This window comes from Anomalospiza imberbis, chromosome Z (assembly GCF_031753505.1).
Source record: "Anomalospiza imberbis isolate Cuckoo-Finch-1a 21T00152 chromosome Z, ASM3175350v1, whole genome shotgun sequence".
Taxonomy (NCBI): domain Eukaryota; kingdom Metazoa; phylum Chordata; class Aves; order Passeriformes; family Viduidae; genus Anomalospiza; species Anomalospiza imberbis.
The window spans coordinates 16,480,570-16,501,843 of record NC_089721.1 but is presented as its reverse complement, the minus strand read 5'-3'; the positions used below and the strand labels follow the sequence as shown (position 1 = coordinate 16,501,843).

At 36.8% G+C, this 21,274-nt stretch overlaps 2 protein-coding genes across 2 annotated transcripts in view; one reads left to right on the top strand and one right to left on the bottom strand.

The window, feature by feature from the left end:
- Window positions 1-4,521, top strand: part of PLPP1 (phospholipid phosphatase 1) — a 61,650-nt gene extending 57,129 nt beyond the window's left edge. Inside the window, exons 5-6 of the mRNA XM_068176084.1 lie at window positions 1,811-1,987; window positions 4,070-4,521. Coding sequence (XP_068032185.1) covers window positions 1,811-1,987; window positions 4,070-4,195 — 303 coding nt within the window. The 3' untranslated portion in view covers window positions 4,196-4,521. The remainder of the gene's footprint in view (window positions 1-1,810; window positions 1,988-4,069) is intronic.
- MTREX (Mtr4 exosome RNA helicase) overlaps window positions 4,396-21,274 on the bottom strand; it is a 44,204-nt gene continuing 27,325 nt past the window's right edge. The window contains exons 16-27 of the mRNA XM_068176082.1: window positions 20,910-21,060; window positions 18,958-19,130; window positions 18,606-18,674; window positions 14,407-14,535; window positions 13,312-13,422; window positions 12,824-13,012; window positions 11,612-11,775; window positions 10,177-10,282; window positions 8,911-8,967; window positions 8,332-8,494; window positions 4,931-5,035; window positions 4,396-4,638 (exon numbers count right to left, since the gene is read on the bottom strand). Coding sequence (XP_068032183.1) covers window positions 4,586-4,638; window positions 4,931-5,035; window positions 8,332-8,494; window positions 8,911-8,967; window positions 10,177-10,282; window positions 11,612-11,775; window positions 12,824-13,012; window positions 13,312-13,422; window positions 14,407-14,535; window positions 18,606-18,674; window positions 18,958-19,130; window positions 20,910-21,060 — 1,470 coding nt within the window. The 3' untranslated portion in view covers window positions 4,396-4,585. The remainder of the gene's footprint in view (window positions 4,639-4,930; window positions 5,036-8,331; window positions 8,495-8,910; window positions 8,968-10,176; window positions 10,283-11,611; window positions 11,776-12,823; window positions 13,013-13,311; window positions 13,423-14,406; window positions 14,536-18,605; window positions 18,675-18,957; window positions 19,131-20,909; window positions 21,061-21,274) is intronic.

Below are 21,274 nucleotides of genomic sequence, written 5' to 3'. Positions count from 1 at the left end.
AAATTGGCATTTGCATGCCTTGCCCCATTTTCTTTTTGTGTTCATAAGTAAGCCTGTTTTCTCACGTATCTGCAAAAGGGTTGCATAACCCTTTTTTTTTTCCCTACTATGGCTATACAGCCTTTGCCAAACTTCCAAAAATGTTTATATGGAAAAAAAACTTCATTGCAGCAAGGTATTTTAACTGCCTTCAGGAAAATTTAGTAGGAACACGGAAAGAGCAAAGAACAGCCAGTATTAAATAATCAGCCGACTCTATAGGCTACCAGCATATGCTCCTTGCACCTTCCTCTGCTCCATTAGGAACTTCGTAGTGTTCTGGTCTACTGTTGGTAAATCCAGAAGTACTATCACTGTAAGTCCATTAAAACACCTTTTATTAAAAGAACTTTGTGTGACAGGTAATTTTTGAAGTGGCTAAATGGTATTTTCCCTAGTGGTAAGTTTGAGGCCCAGAGAAATATGCAGTGCCCACCAATTTGAAGGGGAAAAATTATTCTTCAGTTTAGGCTTAGGTGTAGCTTCTTTAGAGTCTGATTCTACCCTGACCTTGCTATTAAAGAAAACTTTTTATGGATGGGGTTGATGTTTTTGATGCTCCATTTATAGCTGAAAATGTCAGCATGCCAAAATTATGATGTAAGTTACTAAGAGAAACATTCCCCAAATGTTTAACTTTGGAAAGTATCACCTCTGCATCTACAGTGTCTTCTCTGTGCCTGTATTTATATTGTGAATGTACTGCTTCTCAAAGTTAGCCATAGCTTTTGAAGTCAGCAGTGGAGGGCTTTACCAGGAGTTTGGTGTGCTGCCTGGGTATTAGTTTTTACATTTCTCAAGGCTGTCAGCTAAGGTTTTGTCTTTGCCCTGAAGTTTCTAGGTGTCTCTGAGAAGATGTACTTGAAATGTTAAATTCAACTTCCAAATGTATTGTTTTCTCAGTGAATACAGTAACTATGGTGCTTTCTTTGGTGATAGGATTAAGATTCAGAATAAATTTGGTTATGTTTACAGAATATATTTGGAGAAACTATAGAGTTAGACAGATGTAGACAGCCAGATCCTAGACAGACCAGAGAAGAAACAAAGGCAGGGTCTTGGATTAGATGAGAAATCTAATCCAAAATATTCCTAATTAGAAATTAGGAAAGTAATAAATACTACAAAATGCAGATAATACATCAAAAACATAGATATGCACAGCAAAAGCAGAGCTATGGGGAACTCACATGGGAACTTCAAATATCCACCAGAGTGGTAGCATGGTTAACATGCAGCTGAAAAGGGTGAGGAACACAGCTCAGTGAAGTATACCAGTGACAACTGAGAAATGCTATCATTACGTCAAGTTAGTTCTGATACTTAGCTGCAGCTGCAATGCTGTGCTTAACACTGATCATACTAAAGGTGACTGGAATGGAGAATTAAGTTAAAAAACTTGTCAGCTCTATGTATAGTAAATATAAATTATTTTGTATAAGGCTTACCTGTAGTTCATGCAGGAGTAAAATACTAGTTTGACTTCCCCTGGATTCTTTTAAAGCCTTAAGTAGCTCTAGTATTACCAGGGCCTTTATCCTGAAAATACTCATTTGTCATATTGGTACCAATAGAACAATATGATGGTGCTATTTATAAACTGAAGTCCAAAACTATCAAACCCTGCCTTGGCAGCCTTAAGAGTATACCTGTAGCACCTAGAACAGCTGTGAATATTATTTCAATAAAATTTCAATCAACTCTTTGAAAAGACCCAACACAATTTTACTGCATCTATGTTTCTGCATTTTGTAACAAATTTTTCTTTCAGCTTTATCTTCAGGCAAGAATGAAAGGAGACTGGGCAAGACTTGTACGTCCTACTATACAGTTTGGTCTTATTGCTGCATCTATCTACGTGGGCCTCTCACGTGTTTCTGACTACAAGCATCACTGGAGTGATGTCTTAACAGGACTTATGCAGGGCGCAGTGGTAGCTGTGCTCATTGTAAGTAATTTCTGAGGGCGTGGGTGTGTGTGAATGCTGCTTTTAAGAACAGCACCTTAGAATTGCAGGCTCTGTTCACAGGAAAGCAAACCTGTATTTCTAATGCTTCAGAAATTGCTGAAACAGGGAATCAGCTCCTTGAACTGGGTGTAGCAATAATACCTTGGGGAGTGAGGCAGGCTCTGGCTCAATGGGATAAGTGGTAGTTTTAGCCATCGGACAACATGAAATTGTCTCTGCTCAACAGCTTTTCAAATAACTAAGATGGAAATGGTAACTGCAATCCATGTAGGCCTCTCTATATAAATCATGCTTTTTGCTTCTAGCCAAATTTGAAATCTCAAGTACAATAGCAGAGAACATAGTATAAAGTATGTTTTATAAAGTAAACGGGGGAAAAGGCCTTGAAGAATAAGGAGAGCACTGAAGTGTCTGCCTTTGCCACCTTACACAGTGTGTATTTTCAGTCTGACAGGAAAAGAAAACCCTTCACCATTTCTTGTGTGCATTCCTAGTACTAAAAATGTGTTCACAACAAGGAACCTGTGAAGCTTAGCTGTACTGATGAGTATAAAGCTATCCCAGGAAACAGACACTTGCCTAAACCTGTCACAGCAGGCCCAGTTGACTTAGTGACAACAACTGTACTGGATGTCACCAGAGTGCCATGGCTAATTCATCCATAGATAGATTAGGACTTGTGGAGCAATGGGAGCAAACTGAGGTCATACTGAAGGATTCCATTACCAAGAACTGAGGCTTAGCTGGGAAGACCCACCTCCACAATAAATGCTTTGTCAGCTTTCTCAGGTCAGAAGGGTTCAAGACAAAGCTGTCTACTAGTTGCAATCAATAACCAAATCTTGGAGCAGCTCTGGGAAATCGTACAGGCTGCATTAGCTGTTACTAAATGGCTACATGTTGGTATAATCTGACCCCTCATCTTTGTCCAATCTCTTTTTTCTAAGAAACAGAGTAGAGAGAGTAAGAATCATCAGAGATCGAAGAGGTGAGGACATTTTTATTAGGAAAACAAGGTTAGTCAAGGATGTTGGATGATTCAGAAGGTGCTTGGTAATACAAGAAAGAACAGAAAGTAGCATTACAATGAGTGGAGTTGAAAGGTCAGGAAGTTATTTTTAAAAATATACACTAGCACCAGCCATCCCCTCAGACTCTTATCTGAAAGAACTGATGGGTTCCTCTCTAAAAACAGCAAGCTGAGGTTAGAGCATAGCGGCACAGCAACTGCAAATAGATCATTAAATTGAACTGAGGCAATCTGGCATTCAGTGGATGGTGAAGCTCCCTTGGTCTGTGGCTAAAGCAGTGTGCTTGCTGGATCATCAGACAGCTTCCAGTGTGGTGGGAGATTGTTTCTTCTGCCATGGACAGTGTTCCGCAGTGGGAGGGGAAGACACAATACAGGAAAGGAAGGGAACATATGAGGCTCTCATTTATTGCACTCCATGCAGCACTGTGCCCAGCACATCTGCTATGGGACTTGATGAAACGAGCTGTGGAAGACAGCAAGCTGCAGAATTGGATCAACCACCTGTCTTGTAGTGAGGGAGACTTCTCCTAGCTGTGAAGAAGTGAGGTGGTATGTTTAAAGGACTGCAGGAAAGGACTACATAGGTAGAGCTGGCCTTACAGCTGCTGAGTCAGTCCAGCTAAAGCACCACCTCTCCTGTTCTAACTAAACTACAGAAAAAAAAAAAAAAACTAAATTTGCATTGTGGGCCCTCAAAAAGCACATTTTGCTCCTTCATTTAGAGCTGTTCAAACTAAGGCTGTTGTAATGAAGCAGTGCCTGGTAAGGCAGTCAGTTAGCACAAGCCTTAAATTTGGCTTAAACCATCAGTGGCTAAATGGTCAATGGCAAGGTGAAAAAGCTATTGAAAGAACATATTTCTGAATTTTGTACAAGACTTCCCTGCCATTTTCTAATCTTCTAAATTGATTAAGCTTTTTATTAGTTTTGATCATAGGATTTGCCTGCTGCAGAGCCCTTGTTTCAAAGACTTTTGAGTGCAGGAATAATTTAACACTGATTAACACAACACTAATTTTTTCACTTAGGTTGTGTATGTGTCAGACTTCTTCAAAGTGAGAGGATGTACATTTCAACCAAAAGAAGATTCCCATACAACCCTACATGAGACTCCAACAAATGGAAATCACTTTGGCAGCAATCATCAACCATGAAGAATGACCCACATTACCTACATTGCTCTGAAAGAAAACAATTTCAGAAGTCTAACTCTGTAATATAAGTAATTGCCTATAAGGGACTGCTGCTGCTCTTGGATGCTCACTTAACTTGTATATAGTAACATCTACCACAGTTACTGTACACCTAAACTTTAAATTTCTGTTGGTTCAAGCTCTTGCTTAAAAGAAAGCTATTACAACTGTAAATTTTTATTGAAAACTGTAACAAGTTATATTACATACACTGCTGTTTGTACATGCCTTGTTGAATCAACTGTGGTTTAAGTAAACACTATTAAAAGGAATTACTTGATATGGAAGCCACATGTGACACTGATGAATTTTTTCCATCATGTCAGTATAGTTTCTGGAAGACATCTGCTGTTACAGGTAAAGGCTTGCAGCAAACACAATATCTCTCTTGATTTTTGTAATCCCTATTAGGAAGGAAAAAAATATTAATATATGAGAGTCTTAACTGACACAACCACTATTTAAAGAACAGTTATAAGCATGTTACAGGTTATTAAATGGCAGTCATTGTACATCCATTTTTAGCCACCCTCTAAGCTGAACTTTGTAATAAAGGTGCTGTTTTACTATGATGTAAACATGAGAAGTTCACATTACAAAACTATTCACCTTCAGTCCTCACTACCTGTGCAGCCCCGTCTCCCATCACTTTTCCTTCTAAAACTGCTTAATGTACTGTGAAAGTGAAATACATACCCTCTGCAAACTTATTTTCCAGTTCTGTGTTCCCAATGGCTTTTGCAGCCTGGCACATCTGCCGAAGCAGTTCTTCTAGACGCCTCATGCAACGAATTATGCTACCTGTATGAAAGAGCAAGGGACAACTTTGTGCCACATCATGTAACTGGTCCTGAATTACTCAAAGTAATAGTTACTTCTACAACTCTGTTCAATTTATCTAGAAGTCAAATGTCTTAAACTTAGTTTCTGTTTGCACAGTAAGTTTCTCTGTGAGGCATTTCCTTGAAGCTGTTTCCAAATGCTTGTCCTTTCTACTGTCTTTACAGTCTCTAACTAATACCTAATCACACTACTTTCTGGGCTGTTGAGTAATTCCTAGCTGATTTTTTAATTTCAACTACTTGTTAAGAATTCCTCAAAAACCATAGAGCATTAGGAGCTGCTTCAAGAACTACCCTTCAAGAACTACCACAGGTTTACTTTGGGATTGTTTTTTATAAGCCTTAGTTCATTTGTTGGCAAAGGCAGTAAAACAGTAAGTGATCTATATTACTACTCCTGAGCTACTCAAGAGTCCATGGACCACTCTACCACACCATTGCATGGTTACAATAATGTACACAAGCATCTTGCCACAGCTCCTACACTGCAACCTAACACCCACTTGTGATTTATTATGCATTTATCTCCTCTTTGAACTTTCCTCACAGCTCAGCCCAAGTCACTGCTACAAATTTCACAAAACAATGCTAAATGCTTCTGCTCCTCTGGCCACAAGCAAACAGTATCCTGTTTGGTTATTTCCTCCAGCAGCATCTCCGTCAAAATTACTGTAGGCAAAATAACTGTTATTGGGTAAATATGGGATGAAGGGCTTGAGAGCTGCCCTGCTGAGGGATTTGGGGGTGCTGCTGGATGACAGGCTCTATATGACCCATCAGTGTGCACTTGCAGCCCAGAAAGCCAATTATATCCAAAGCAGTGTGGCCAGCAGGGCAAGAGAGGTGATTCTGCCCCTCTGCTCTCATGAGACCCCACCTGCAGTGCTGCATCCAGCTCTGGGGTCCCCAGCACAGGAAGGACATCAACCTGTTGGAGCGAGTCCAGAGGAGGGCCACCAAGATGATCAGAGATGGAACAGGTCTCCTTTGAGGACAGGCTGAGAGAGTTGGGGTTGTTCAGCCTAGAGAAGAGAAGGCTCCAGGGAGACCTTATTGTGACCTTTCAATTCATGGAAACATTCAAGGTCAGGTTGGATGGGGCTCTGAGCTACCAAATTTAGAGGAAGATGCCTCTGCTCACTGGAGGGGGTTTGGTCTCTACAACCTTTCTATTACGCCCTTAAGGCATAGTATCTGGGGAAAAAAAATCAATACGATAAGAACATTGCTCAAAGCTCTTGGGAAAGTGAGACATGATAAAGTAATGCTTCCCTTCTAAAAAGCATTCATAGGGCCTCACTAGGCTATGTCAGTTTCTACAGTGAGAAGAGTTTGTGTAAGAGCAGCAGTTTGTAAAACCTGTTGCAATGACACGAGATGGAAAAACCCACCCATAGCCTACTGAGCACAGAGCACACACCAACACAAGTGACCTGAGAGCAGCTGCGCTGAGCACGGCTGTGCTGCACTGTGGCAGGCCCTGGCTCAGCTGTCAAAGATCTTGCTCGTCTCCACTTACAAGGCCGAGACCTTGACAGCCATTCCAGGGAGTACTCGTTTGCAGGCAGCGTAGCTGGGCTTGTTGCTGACATACTTTTTGTGCCATAAAAAGAAAACTGCAATTTTGAAATTAATTGTTTATACTTCCATGAAGCAGGAGTTGGTCTGCAGTTAACAGACAGGATACTTAACTCAGTTTAGCACTCTTTCCTAATGGCTTTAAAAAGCTGCTCTTATTTTTATTTCTTCCCAACACACATTTCAGCTTAAAGACAAGGTATTTTCATTAGCAAATCAATGCTACTCCACTTTGTGGCCAACACACATGGAACACTCAGGCTTATTTTGTATTTTGATTTTCTTTGAAATCACTACAGTTACTTGGATAACCAAGGTAAACTACTTTGGGATTTAGGAACACCACAATCCATTTAAGGTACACATAACCAACAATGGATGCCTGAAGTACTGCCCTTCCTTTTGGATAAAGCACAGAAAACCAGCCTACTGAAAGTTAAGGTAAGAATCGTGCATTGACCCCTGTTACAAGAGATGACCTCAAAATAGGCCACTAAGATCTAATTTTGAGGAAGCTGGCACTACTGAGTAGAACAAAGCCAACTGTCTTAGTACAAATATGGTAAATGGAAAATGTCACTGCCCAGTGTATTCTGAACATTAAAGTGTCAATGTAAAACATAAGCTAGGTGCTTTAATGTTCCTCATACTCGGGGTGTCTCCATAGCAAATGGAAGGCTCAGATACTCATTGAAATAGGAGGAATCTGCTGACTGCAGAAGCAGACTGCCAGGATTTGTGTGGCTCAAAAGCAGCATTCTTTAGAAAGTTCCTAGGTCTATGCATTGGATTACATGCACGAATTATGTGCATGAATTCCCTTGTTATATGGGAATCTGCAAAGAAATCATCTTCTTTGCGAAGAAGAAGACAGCATCTGAGAGGGGCAGCAGTGACAGTAACAACTTCAAAAAGGAAGACTTCTAAGAGTGGTGCTCTTCACAACTTCCAACAGACTTCTAAGAGTGGTACTCTTCACAACTTCCAACAGGCTGGTTTTTCATTCTGTTTTGACCTTTAGTGTTGACCATTCTTGCTTGACAACCCCTTTGGATGGTTTGTTTTTACAAAATACAAGGGCTGTAAATCATCATACTTTGAAAACAAAGTATTCTTCCTCAAGGGGCAGTTTCTAGTACTCAAGTTTTAGGAACCAAATTAATCCAGCTGACATGTAATATCCAGGCTTTGCAACTATCTCCATTGCACTGCTGTGCAAAACTATTCAAAAGAGAGACTTGGTTACCACTTCTCACTTCTGTCATCATTAAGTCAGCAGGAAGAACTGGTTATATGAAAAAAATAAAAAACTCAACTATATTGAGGACAAAACTTAACTATAAAGAGCTGTACTTCCTGATGACAAGCATTTGGAACATGTTTTTTTTCCCTTTAACTAAAAAAAGCAAGCATTACCTCTTGTAATGCTTAGAATTTCTGAGTTTTATAGAAAGTTTTTAGAAGACAGAGATATCCCTTTAAAAAATCTTAGATTCTAAATCATCAACAGTGTGTAAGTATAAATTAAAATATACAGTAAACAAATTTTCCCCCACTTGATTTTGGCCACACAGATGCTTGAATACATCTGAGTTTATGGTAAGGTTGTTCAGTATTACCATTCCCTGTTGTAGAATCACCAACTCATACCTTCTAAAGAACAACTGATTAGCCTACCTTCAAAGACATCTGTCATTTTGCAGATGTGAGCAAAGTTAGCTCCATTTGCCCATGTATACACAACATCCATTAGGTTGGGTCTGAAAGAATTCAAGTAATTTTCTTCATCAGTTTCCAGTTTTGCTTCTGCTGACACCTTGGCGATTCTTTTTGCACACTCCTTTAAAATAAAATATTTTTTATTTATAATATACTTAACGAGAATAAGAATTTAACTGACAAAAAGACATGCACAATATTAGGTACTGCATTACAGGATGTGGTTTTCTTTTTAGTGTGAAATTACTCAGAATCAGAAAGTAAACCACTGTTTATATGAAGTCTGCCTACACTAAGAATCTACAGTGTAGCAATCAAGCTTATAAAACTTTTAGAGGCATGTCCTAAATTAGCATAAAGATTTCTTGCAAACCATATAACGTATTATTAATTACACATTGCAAAATCACACGCAGTGCCACTTGAATTCACTGATGATCCAAAATTAGGTCTTTACCGTACACTTATTATACATTAGTCATGAGCTTTGCTCATGTTAACCTCATTAACCCTGAGCTCAGACAGATTTCTAATTACCTGCATTTGCCGAAGTGGTCCTGCCAGCTGCTCAGTCAGTTTTGGCATTTCACTGGACTGGAAAAGAAGACATTAAACAATCTCAAGTGCTCCCACACATTTGCTCTATACCAAATTAAATGCAAAACCAGAAGTTCAATGTGTGATACCCTACTTTACTCCAATAAATTCTCAAACATGTTGCCAAACACTAAAATTACTGAATTCCCCAAATGTCTGTTCCTCAAGCTAGATCAGAAAACAAAATCTTTCTGTATAGCATACCAACATTATGAAAAGCAGCACCTGCTTTCTAGATACTTACAGAATTCCCTCTATTTGGCTGTATCATAGTTTTGAACTGACAAATGAACTGCCATTAACTACTTCAACAGTTAAAAGCTTTTCTTTAAGAATACAAAATGTTTTTAATAACTTAAGCATCAGTGGCAATATATGAAAATATGGCTTTTCAAAATATAGGAACATCTTTATGCCCTAGCTGTTTAGATTCAAATACTATTGTTGAGTGAATCCCAACATTCTAATTAACAATGGCTTACCTTGGTTTCCCTTCTTCTAAGAAATGAAATGCATTAGCATGTGCTGCTAGTGGTTTTTTCCATACTTAGAATCAACATGAGTGATACATCTTGCTACCTACTTGCAAAGATATTTCATATGGAAGTTTATTTTTACTAATTTTCTGGGGCAATACTAATCTTGTATACAGTTTGCAGGTGGGAAAACAATAACATCCGGTATTAAATGCCAATGTTTTTGCTTTTAAAAACATGTGGTCTGATTTTAACAGCCTTTCTGGTGTCAATTCCATGTGGTACTGCCATTTCCATCAAAGCTCAAGGACACTGACCATGTAACAACACAGACATGTCTGAGGGTTAAATACATGCTCACCCCAGAGCGTAGAGTGTATTGTTGAGTATCTTCTTGAGATAATAATTCTATATTTTCAATTATATGAACGTATGTGTGTGTATTAATAGCAGCACATATGCTGAGAATCTCTTGATACTGCTTCATTGCAAGAGGAAGACTGTGTCCAAAGACACAACTTTGGAGTGTCTCTCATGAGGAAAGAAACTTTAGCATTGAAGTCGAAATGTTTTTGCTAAATTCAATCGGAGTTCATGTCAAACACCTTAGGAAGCGATCAAAAATGTGCAATGGCTTATACTGTTATGATCAATTTCTGCAACTGAATTAAAAACAGTACCGTTAGAAGACAGGAATGTCTAGAATTCTTGAATTGAAGAAGTAACTCACATTCTCTTGAAACACGAAACAGCTAAGTAGTGCAGTTGCCTGTTCTGCAGACAAATCATTGAAGAGACCATTGAACATCATTTCTGTCAGGAGTAGCTCATCAGCACTAAAATAAAGAGAATGATGCTTAGGGGAAAGACTTACTGATATGTAATTTTTAAATGAAGAACTATTAATCTGTCTTGTGAAGCAACTGGATATGGGTTAAAAAAACAGCATCTTAATTTTACTGTTGGGGACACCAAATACACACACACACAAATATATTAGCTTTTTAAGAAGAATGCTAATTAATAAGAGACTGCAACAGTATTTCAAAGAAACTAAAAGCACTTACTGGACTAAAATAAAACTCTCCTGACAGATCATATGAATTAGTATGAATAGTTGATTTAGTCAATTTCTATCAGACAGAATATCAAGAGATCAGAAAGAACCAGGAAGTGAGGTAACTTATGAAAAGGACTAAAACTAGTATTGTTGCTGCTTAGAAAAGAATCAACTGGATATTTCCAAAATACTGAAGTAAGGAACAAACTTGCTTCAACTTACTTGAAGAATAAAGACTTAATAATGAATTATAAAAGTAACTGCATGATGCAGATACAAAATCCATATTTATTTTGATAAAACACCTCTATTTTTAGAGTTAATAAAAAAATGCATAGGATGGGGTAAAAACAACGTATGATTTTTTTTTAAAGAGATGTGTAACTCAAACAGTTCCAGACAGTCAGAAAGTAGTTAAAACTCAGATTCAGCTTCCCCACTTGCTATCAGATTTTGCAAGGCAATTAGTTATCAAACAAATATCGGTAGCAGCTTTCAAACTTACCTGTAAGACAAGGAGTACAGCAGTCACTGTAACTTAAGAATATAAAATCCTACCAAAATCTGAGTTACACTGTAAGATATTAACATCCGATTCATGATTTTTTCACCTTATTCAATATATATGTACCTGATAAATGTATTACATTAAAATGCATCACTTCACAGATTCCTATAGAAGCAATTTTGCTCTACTGTAAACCTGTCAGTGTCTTGGTAACTGCTGACAATCACTGCTACACTAATTTGTGAGTGACTGTACCAACAGTCCTGGTTGAATGTCAAACACAGAAATCTTCTCATACAATATGCAACATTAAATGAAAACATGCTATTACCTAAGCCAGGCACAAAAATAGCCATTATTTTGGCATTTTCATGTCTACATTTTAATTTAAAATCTATTGCATTTTGTCCTTAAGTTGCTACTTTACTTACACTGCTTGAATCAGTATATTATCTTTATTACATAGAATATAGTCTCTAAAGAGCCCTTTTTCTAATGGTCTCAAAACTTTAAAATATAAACATAATGTACTAATTTTAGCAAGGACAATAAAGTGTATATACACAACAGTGAACAGTTTGCACAGAAACCAGTTACCTGCTGATTTCACAAGCAACCCGTCCTTTCATCTCAATAACATCTGACGATGTGGCAAACCCCAGTCTTCTCAAAACACGCTTGCGGCATTTGAGCTCATCCATTTGCAGGACAGTTCTGGCTTTCTTCAATTCTCGCTTTGCCACTTTAATATCCATAGCAATCTGGGGGGGCAGAATGACAGGAATTACACCTGCTTGTTTAATAGATGTTTAATAGATTGTTTAATTTACATAAAGGCCTTAGAACAATGGTATATAAACATACTACTTAACTAGTTGACTTGCCTAAGTATTCTAAGAGGAAGGTTTAAAACAAATTTAATAATAATAGTAATAATAGTAAAAAAAATCAGCTGCATTTACCTACTGAAATCTCTGGTAAGCCTGGGAAGTGAAGCTATTTACCCACAGTGGGAAACAAACCAAACCAGCCCACAATAAATGAGTGCTCATCTTCTGAGACCTATACTAAGTCTCAGCTAACCAATTACTCAATGAAATGTAAGCCAAAGGCATTATTTTCTGCTATTAGAACTTCTCCAGTGGCTTGCAGTTCATCACAGTCAGCATCTACATCCTTACAGCAGACATCCTCACGAAAAGCTGCTCGGTCCATCAGGTCTTACCACATGTAACTCTGTGCTGCCCATACCAGAACCACCTCACTTCTGTGAAGTGGCTCCTGGAGAACCTGTTTTCTCAAACAGCAGAGAAACATGAGAACCAGTTTTATGCACAACCGATTTCAGTCTAAGAGGGTACAACTCTGTACAAAATAAGTAACTGCATTGCTTCCAGGCTGAGAGTCAGCTCAGGAAGCAGCAGCACAATTATTTCTCCGGTACACTCCTCAAGCTAACAAGCTCCATCAATTCAACTTAGGTTTGTACAAATATATTGAAAATTATCAATTATCAATTAAGACTATCTATGAAGACTTCCTACACTGCATTGTGCTATGTCCAGTCAGCGAAAAAGACCACTGTAACCTTCTAATTCCTGAAAATTTACTCTGAAGTTTTCTTTTCAGACATACTTTGCATCTGTACCAAGGAAGGGCATACTACCAACTCAGCCATTTTGTTAGTGAGATTCAGTAACTTTAAAAGAGTTGATTTGGGCTTTGCAAATAAAAAGAACAGCAAGTAAGAAGACAAACCCCCTCCCCCCTCTGCAGCTAAACACAAAATAATTTGATTTGTATCTTTACCTGTGCTTTTTTTTCACAAAGTTTGTATATGGTTTCCAAGTTTGGATCATTGTGAAGAGGATGTGAATACATCCTATGCTCAAATGCCTCTATTTTTTGGATTACTTTTTTCAACCCTTGGTCTTTGATGCCCATGTCATCAATAGGGTCTAGTAAGGGCACTCCATCAGGAAACCGTTTCTGTACTTCCTAAAATGATGAAAAAAGATTTTTTTAAAGATAAGTAACAGTAAAATAAGCTGGCATAACTATAGAGACACAGGAGGCTGTAATGTAAGATATGTGATGTTTCAGTAGTTTTCAAAATCAGTTTAAAATTACTTGACAAGGAGAAACAACTGACAGACGTTGTGGCTTCCAAACCCTTTAAAGAATAAGGCTGAAGATGTGATAAAACTTTACGCAAATTTTTTTAGAACAAGTTTCCTTGGGTTTAAGAGTTCCTCACTTAGCAGAGCAGAGTACTTACACAGCCTAGTGGAACTTACTTGTACAGATTTTAACACACTTTGCCTGTTATCAATAGGCCTCAGGTCTTTTGGTATGTAGAGTCGGACACTGCTGATAGCTGAGACAAGATGCACCAAAACAGGAACAACCTATCAAAGAGAGTGTAGTAACTCATAAATAAAAACATACCTCTTATTAATGGTCCATAGCAAAACATTTTCAAGGGAAAAGAAAACTTTGTGCTCAAGGACATAGCAGTGGGTAAAGGAATATCAGAAAGCAGGAAAATGCTGCTAATGACCTAAAGTATTCATAAAGAAGAAGACTAATTGTCCAAATGGGAAAATTTGGAATGCAGTTACATCTGGAGAAAAACTACAACTGAAAACAAACCAACAGCTTTTCTATTACCTTTTGTCTCGCCTGCTGGAATACCTCTTCTGATCCAGACCAGACAAATTATTGTCATATACTTAACTAAGAATGCTACCAACATAGAACATCAAGACAGAAAATACATCTTCCTAAGTATGAAAACCATCATGACGCCATGATGAATCACTACTGCATTTAACTCCAAGGTTTAAATGGAGTTTCTGACACCAAATCTGCAGACAAATCACACTGCCTTTAATCTGAAAATTGTAACTGTTTGTCTTAATACAGGGTTTCAAATTTAAAATCTTAAATAATGCAAGTATTTTCACTAAAAGAAATTTCAATTTAATTTTAGAATGAGAGAGTTTTGCAAAGTTGTCCAGAGAGGTGGTGGAGTCACAATCCCTGGAAGGGTTCAAGAAACAACTGGATGTAGCACTTTGTGCTATGTGTAAGTGATAAGCTGGTGTTCAAGGGTTGGACTAAATCATATTGAAAATCTTTTCCAGCCGTAATAATTTTCAAAAGTAAAAAGGAATTCTGTTCCCAGAGACAAGATACTGCTAAAAAAAACATCTGTCAAAGAGTACTACTAAAAACACATCAATTTATTAAGAAGGCAGAGTTAGGTGTACAGATTCTTTCTCTTCCTTAAATACAACAGTTCCTCTTTTACCACAGTTTGCAAATGGTTTGGAAATGAAGATTTGGGAAACTTTATAAGGAACTACTGAGAATAAACACTTGTAACAAACCTGCATCTCTCCTCTCTCATCAGGTCTGGCTGGTTTTGCAGACTCAGTAGCAGAATTTTTCAAACTGTCTTTGCTGCAGTGCAGGAGCACTTCAACTACATACAGTGGGTCCAGTTCACCAGAATTTGGCTGCTGAGGGTACAGAAGAAGAGCAGGTCTGTAGTATTTATTTTAAAATACAAGCAGGAATGAATGAAAAAAACATATGATTTCTCCAACGTTAAAGGTAGAAATGAGCTATGTCTCTCACAGAGTACCAGCTCAGTGTTGCAGTACATTCTGAAAATCAACATTCTGGTGAACTGATTGGAAGATCCCTCCCACACAAAAATGCACTTGAAAAAAATTACCCTCCCCCATCCTCCCTTGCCAGAGTAGCCTAAAACCTGCTTGAAGCTTCAGCTGCATCTACATTTTCTTCTACATGTAACTCGTTCGAATTAAGTCAATATGTTTTAAAACTGTAATGCATATTTGCATCATGCTAGCAGTACTGAACTTTGCATTTGAAAAAAAAAAACCAACAAAATTTAGGGGATCTCTTTCATTTGCAGGCTTGCGGGTTCAAGTTTTCATCCACAACAAAGACCACAGAAAAATCTTTCAAGCATAACAGGTTGTATCTGTGGCAAGCAGAAAGCTGCATCTTGCAGACTGCATCTTTACACAACCCAAACTGCACCCATAACATCTGGCATTCATTTAAAGAACACAAACATGTAGGTGTGGTGATTAAAGACTACTGTTCACAAGGCCATAACCTTTTTTACACACTGCTTTAAAAAACACTGGCAATAGTTATTTGGAACAATATGCATGAGGGCTGCTCAAATACACTCCTACTACAAACAAGTATTTTTAGGACTTTGAACAGAACTAAGTTATAGGCCTAACACAAAAGGCAGAACATCATCTTTTAAAATACCATGTGTAAGCTTTCTGATTCCAAATAAAAGAGAAAAAGAAAACATTATTTTCAAAATCCCTTCTTAACTCAGTTCATTTTTACTGGGCCATATTTTTCATTACAAATCTACAACATATTATTTTATTTCACTGCATGCCAACTAGCTTTTTTAAGAGATTCTCAGAAGTGCTATGACAAAGTGCCATCATAAACTAAATAGAAAAACAAGTTTATCCTGTTGTACAAGCTAAATTATTTCTTCAAGAAATTCCAATTACTTACTGAGGAAGAAACTGTTCTTCTGCATTATATCCTGCATTTGCAGAATGCACTCACTGCCACTCTCTGAATTAGGATTTTAAAATACCCACATGTACCAGATCAATATCCAGCCAAAGCTAGGGAAGGCACAATGCTGACTTGAATGAAGTAGAGACTCAACTCATAGCTGCACAAGTGTGCTACAGAAATACTAGAATTGGAGATGTCTAGAAAATTATGAGAGGAAAAAATATTTCTACCTGTGATTGTATTGTAAACTTAGTAATAAAGCAGGAGTATAAGAATCATTAACATCTGCTGCTAATATTACTCTCTTTAAGTTTACATACACCAAGACCTTTTAGAAAATGCTAACTAGATGTGACTCAATCTACAACTGCTTTTTTAATGTGTTCCATGGGTTTCCTACAACAGACAGGTACTAAAAATCACTACACCCTGGAACAGAAATGGACATGTTTCTATATGCAAGAATAAAAGGAGACTAGAACCCTTAAAACACTTGTTAGCCACTTCTCTGTCATATGAAGTTCAAATGATTCTTTAATTCATGGTGCATCAATTCACATGCTTCAAGGACAAAATTAAGCCCTTCTGGGCATAGTACTACAGAATTAGTTGAATTCTTAGGATTTTAGATTTGCCCTGAAACATCTCTTACTTCAAGTGTCTGGAAACAAACCAAAATAAGAAAGATGATCGTGCCCAGGAACCAAGAATGATAAATAACAAATTCTGTGTTCCAGATTAGTAATATCAAACTTACTGAAAATTCAATGACCACAACACAGCACTAAAAGAGATGCATATGTAGTAAACATTATAAATATATAAGGATTATAATAATCTGAACAGAGAAGATGGAATTGCAGCATTTCAAATTTTGGTATCAATAATTTTTAAGAGACTAAAATTTCATGTCTAGAATCAGGGATCAAATAATACTAACTATCAGCAGCACAACAGTATCATTAGTTTACTGCTGGCACAATCCAGTGGAAATAAAATTTCTCTCTCAAAAATATTTGGGTTTTTTATGAATTCCAAAGGACACAATTATTTTGCTGCCTACTATAATGTGAAATATATAGCAAGCATCCCTGCTTCAGATAAATTCTATTCTGAACAACAGTAAAGTGCTATTTGCATTGACAGTTTCATGGAACACTGATTTGTTTAATTATGGTGGAAAAGGATCTACATATAATTAATAATAAACATAATTTACATGACTCATGCATTTGCTTTCACAGTGCAAAGAATAAGAAGTATTATGTGAAATACATACTATAACCCAAAATTCATTATTAATTGCATAGATTTCTCATTAGAAAAAGTATTTAGAAACTATGACATAGCAAAGAAAAGTTTACAACTGAACTAGTAATTCAACATAATTCCTAGAAGTAAACCCGAAGAACTCTTCCACTTAGAAGTGGGTGAAGGTTTAAAAATACAGCATAAGTAGTATCTTTCCAGTACTAAATAAGTATACTTGTATACTTTAAACAGTAATGGGGAGTGACATCTATGTCTCAGGACAAAAATGCATTGAATAGACAATAAAATGGGTAAACAATGACTTCTTCAAGTAATTGGTTTTGCCTCTGCTCATAGAAACTAGTCTTTTCATACTGACTTTAAAAGTTACATAGCTTTAAGTTTGTTCCTTAATTTCCAGCACCTACTGTCATTCTTTCCACACACTCAGAAGGAAAAATTCAACCCAGCTGCTAGAACAACTTAATGAAAAAAGTGCTGCTGGAGCCACATCCATCTCTGGCAAAACAGACCATAATTTCAAAGCTAATATTCAAGCCCAAAGGTTTATACAATAGTGAGACAGGCCAGATAGGGAAGGCAAATATATATGTGAATAAAATATGACACAGATAGAAGAAATGCCTCTAAGTGACACAGAAGTTGGCAATTTTACAGAGAAAGCTGGGACTAGGGGACAATCTGGTTTATTACTTGAGTGTCGCTGTGAGAAAACCAATCTACAACCAAAGATTTAAGGAACAGTAGTAACAGCCCAGTTTTTCAACTTGAAAAAAGAAAGAAATGTGACTTTCAGAAGGAAGATGGAAAACAAAACAAAATCTCTTTTAGTAAGTTCTGTATTAACACATTTTTCTCATTTCCACTTTAATAAATATATATTAGGAAAGCATCAAAAGATGCCACAATAATCAGGTGGCACCAGACTTAACAGACATAACTCTTAATTTAGACCTAGCAAATAAAACCAATGCTCTGCTAAAATTACAGCCAAAATGCTATCACAAGAAAAATATAGTTGTAACTTAGGTTTTCATTTACAGAGCAGAGTAGTGGGTCAAAACATTTCTAAAAGGGAGACCAACACATCATCTAAGCATTACACAGAGGCCATCTATGAAAATGCATTTCTGGAAGTCTGGCTTCCATTGCATCACTACCCTCTGTGTTTTCTTCCAAATGTCCTCAGATCCATTTCTGTTGTTTTGCTCTCTTTGTATTTTAATTTTCCAACACTATGGAAACGTCTCAGAGGACAAGCGATTCCACGTCTCACATCCTAACTTACGACTCAAAGCACAATTTGCCAGTTTAAGATAACCTTCTTCACAGAGCTAAAAGTCAGTCTCCCACTGAAGCCCACTTAGGGCTTCTATAGATTTTCTGAGAGAAAACAATACAGTATCTTTCTCATGAACAACTTAAATTAGCACTGGCAAAGCCTCAGAAACAGCTTAGTTTGAAACATTTTCATTGCTATGTAAAAGCAAGCAGTTCCTCCACAAATACGTTAAAAGTTAAATACTGAACACAAGACTCGGAGTTTTCTCCATCTTCTATACCTTTATTTCTTTACACTTTCATTTCAGGAAGCTCACAGCTTTTGTAAATTTGGGGTAAAAGAAATTTTTTTGCCTTTGAGAACTATAAAGAAATAGGAGTTTTCTCTTATTTTCAGAAAAAAACAGTCAGGTATATATTTTGGTAATGGAGAGAATGTGTATTTTACCTTAACATTTGATTTCTTAGAGAAATTAACGACCACTCCCCATCCGTAGTCATCACCTTCATTCTTCACCTAGAAATATTACAAGATGCTATAATGTAATATATATAACATCCTAGCAAGCACAATATTTTGTATTTTTGATATTTACAACAGCAGCCGTGGACTATTATCATGAGAACAGTATTTATTTTAATGCATTACTGAATACTCAGCAAAGAAACACAAGTCAAAATTGGTGCTTAGTGTGACGCATGTAATTTTCCAAGATGGTAAACTGGCAGACAAAAATGAACCTTGCAGATTTCACAAATAGGCAGAAATTAAAAACAAAACAAAAGAAAAATCAAGTTACCTTTACCAGTCTTCCTGGCTGTAGAAAGGGCAAGCAGTACTTTGGTTTGTGAATATACTCTTCAATATCTTTACCCAGTTTTGCAAGCTGCTGGCGGATTCTGTAGTATATCACCACATTTTCTTCATTGGGAATTACAATTTTATTGTACTGTGCTTCCAAATTATTGACTCCTATAATGAAAAGTAAAATCTCATGAAAATTAACAGCTTCACACAAATTGAGGAATCAGTGTTTCACTTTCAGATCTCCATGACTAATATTTTGTGACCGCTTTTAGTACTAATTTTTTACTTATAATAACCCATTCTCTGGAAAGCTAGAAATCTGAAAATTTGCCCACTGAATTAAATACCAGTATTTAATTATTATTATTATTTTCTTAAAATAAACAATCTTGACAAACTGGTAAAGGCTGATACATAATTATCCAGGAATAACTGATCTAGGTTTGCACAGAAGCCACATTAAAACTTGCAATGATTTTGTAGAAATGTCTACCACTACAGTGTCTACCACTGCTTTTTATCTCCTCCTACAAAAAATAAGATTGCTCACAGATATCTTCTAAAAAGATGAGTTTCAGCAAGAGGGGAGTTGTTAGATGTTCCTCCTAACTTGTTTTAGGTTCTGATTTATCAGTTGAAAATCAGTATTTTCTTCCTCCTATATTTTTATACATTATTTAAGCAGATCAGTTTTTATTCTAAACAGTATGATTCATTCTCTTATTCTGGTATTATCACCAGCAAAAAAAACAAAGAACAGATTATAAAAAATATCTTTTTCCCCTCTCTACCAACTCATCCTCTTGCATGCTGTTTTTTGAAGGCTCATAAGTGGCCTGGAAATCCCACTTCACTGGGACTTGAGAGACAACTCAGGGAAGTGCTCCTTATTTTACCTGCCAATTAAAAAAAAAAAAAGCTATCTATTCATATTCATGGCATACTTTCTTCCTTAGTCTAAGTAGCCAATTCTTTCCTTTGTGTTTTTAATTGCAGCTGAAGGGATTACAAAATTCTAATGCCCAGTATGGTGCCTAAACTGAAACTGTCCAAGAACTATGTAAAATGTTCTTCATTTTTCTATTTAAACATCAATGCTGGAATGACAGGATAAAGATCTAGGCATGCCAACTGGAACAGGGAAATAAAGGAAGGAAATAAATACTATATTTAACTACTACTACACCTGCAAACTAACAGAAAGGTAACTGAAACCCGCCCTCTGCATGGCTATCAAAGCTACATGCACATACACACTTCCTCTCTTAACATTCAATTAACAAATGAACAGATAAACTGCTCAATAATCGTAACTACCCCTCATGTTCTTAAGATTCTCCTGCATTAAGTTTTGAAAGAGGCCTCACTCAAACACTGGCTGAAATTTCCAGACACTGACTTCGGCTCATGAAAACTCACAATTCAAAGATCATGGGTCAAAATGTACTTAGCTTACTCAGTGGAGTGCAATTAAAGACCCAGATATCTCTGAATTTTTCTCTGTATTATAATTAAGCATTTCTTACCTACACTACTCTGAATGCAGGGCACTTAACTTATTTTTACAGCTTGTACTGAGATATGAAAAGGTGAGAGACTTTCTTCCCTAAGATTTTTCTTCCCCGCATCTCAAATGACCATAGGAAGTTTTAAATTGTTTTTCCTTCTTCCCATCCTATAGTTTAGCAATGTGACAATCACTCTTGTCTGACTCACAGAGAAAAGCTCTCTTCATAAACGGACAGTGCATATAAGTATAGGTCATAAGAACAAAAGGAAATTACTGAAACTGTAACATGGCAAGAAATGGTGCAGTGGCAACTGCTGGCAGGGAAGACAAAAAACGCACAGGTAAAAACTCCTATGAACATAATAAATAATGCGTAATAAAAATACCCAACCTTACCCATACCTACTCACATGAAAACATGCAGCAATACTTACTTTCCACTATTTCTGGAATAGTTCTGTAATGTTGGAATTGATAAAACGATTTTTCTAACATGTATTCTGGGTTAATTTCCTCTACTCGAAGTAAGTTCAGTACCATGTTGTATGTCAGGTGGAAAGCACTGTTTAAAGGATCAGCTGAACCCTGAAAAAGATACAAGAACATTTTTCATTTGAAAAAAATATTAATTGTGGCATATAAGAACACATTGGATAAATCATGATGCAGTATTTCATATGAGGAGCTGCTCTGATGAATTGCAAAACTTGTCTTAAATTTAGATTACATATTGCATAAAATCCTAAACAATTTTATTATGCTTAACATGTACAAGTAATTATACTGTATAGATACTTAT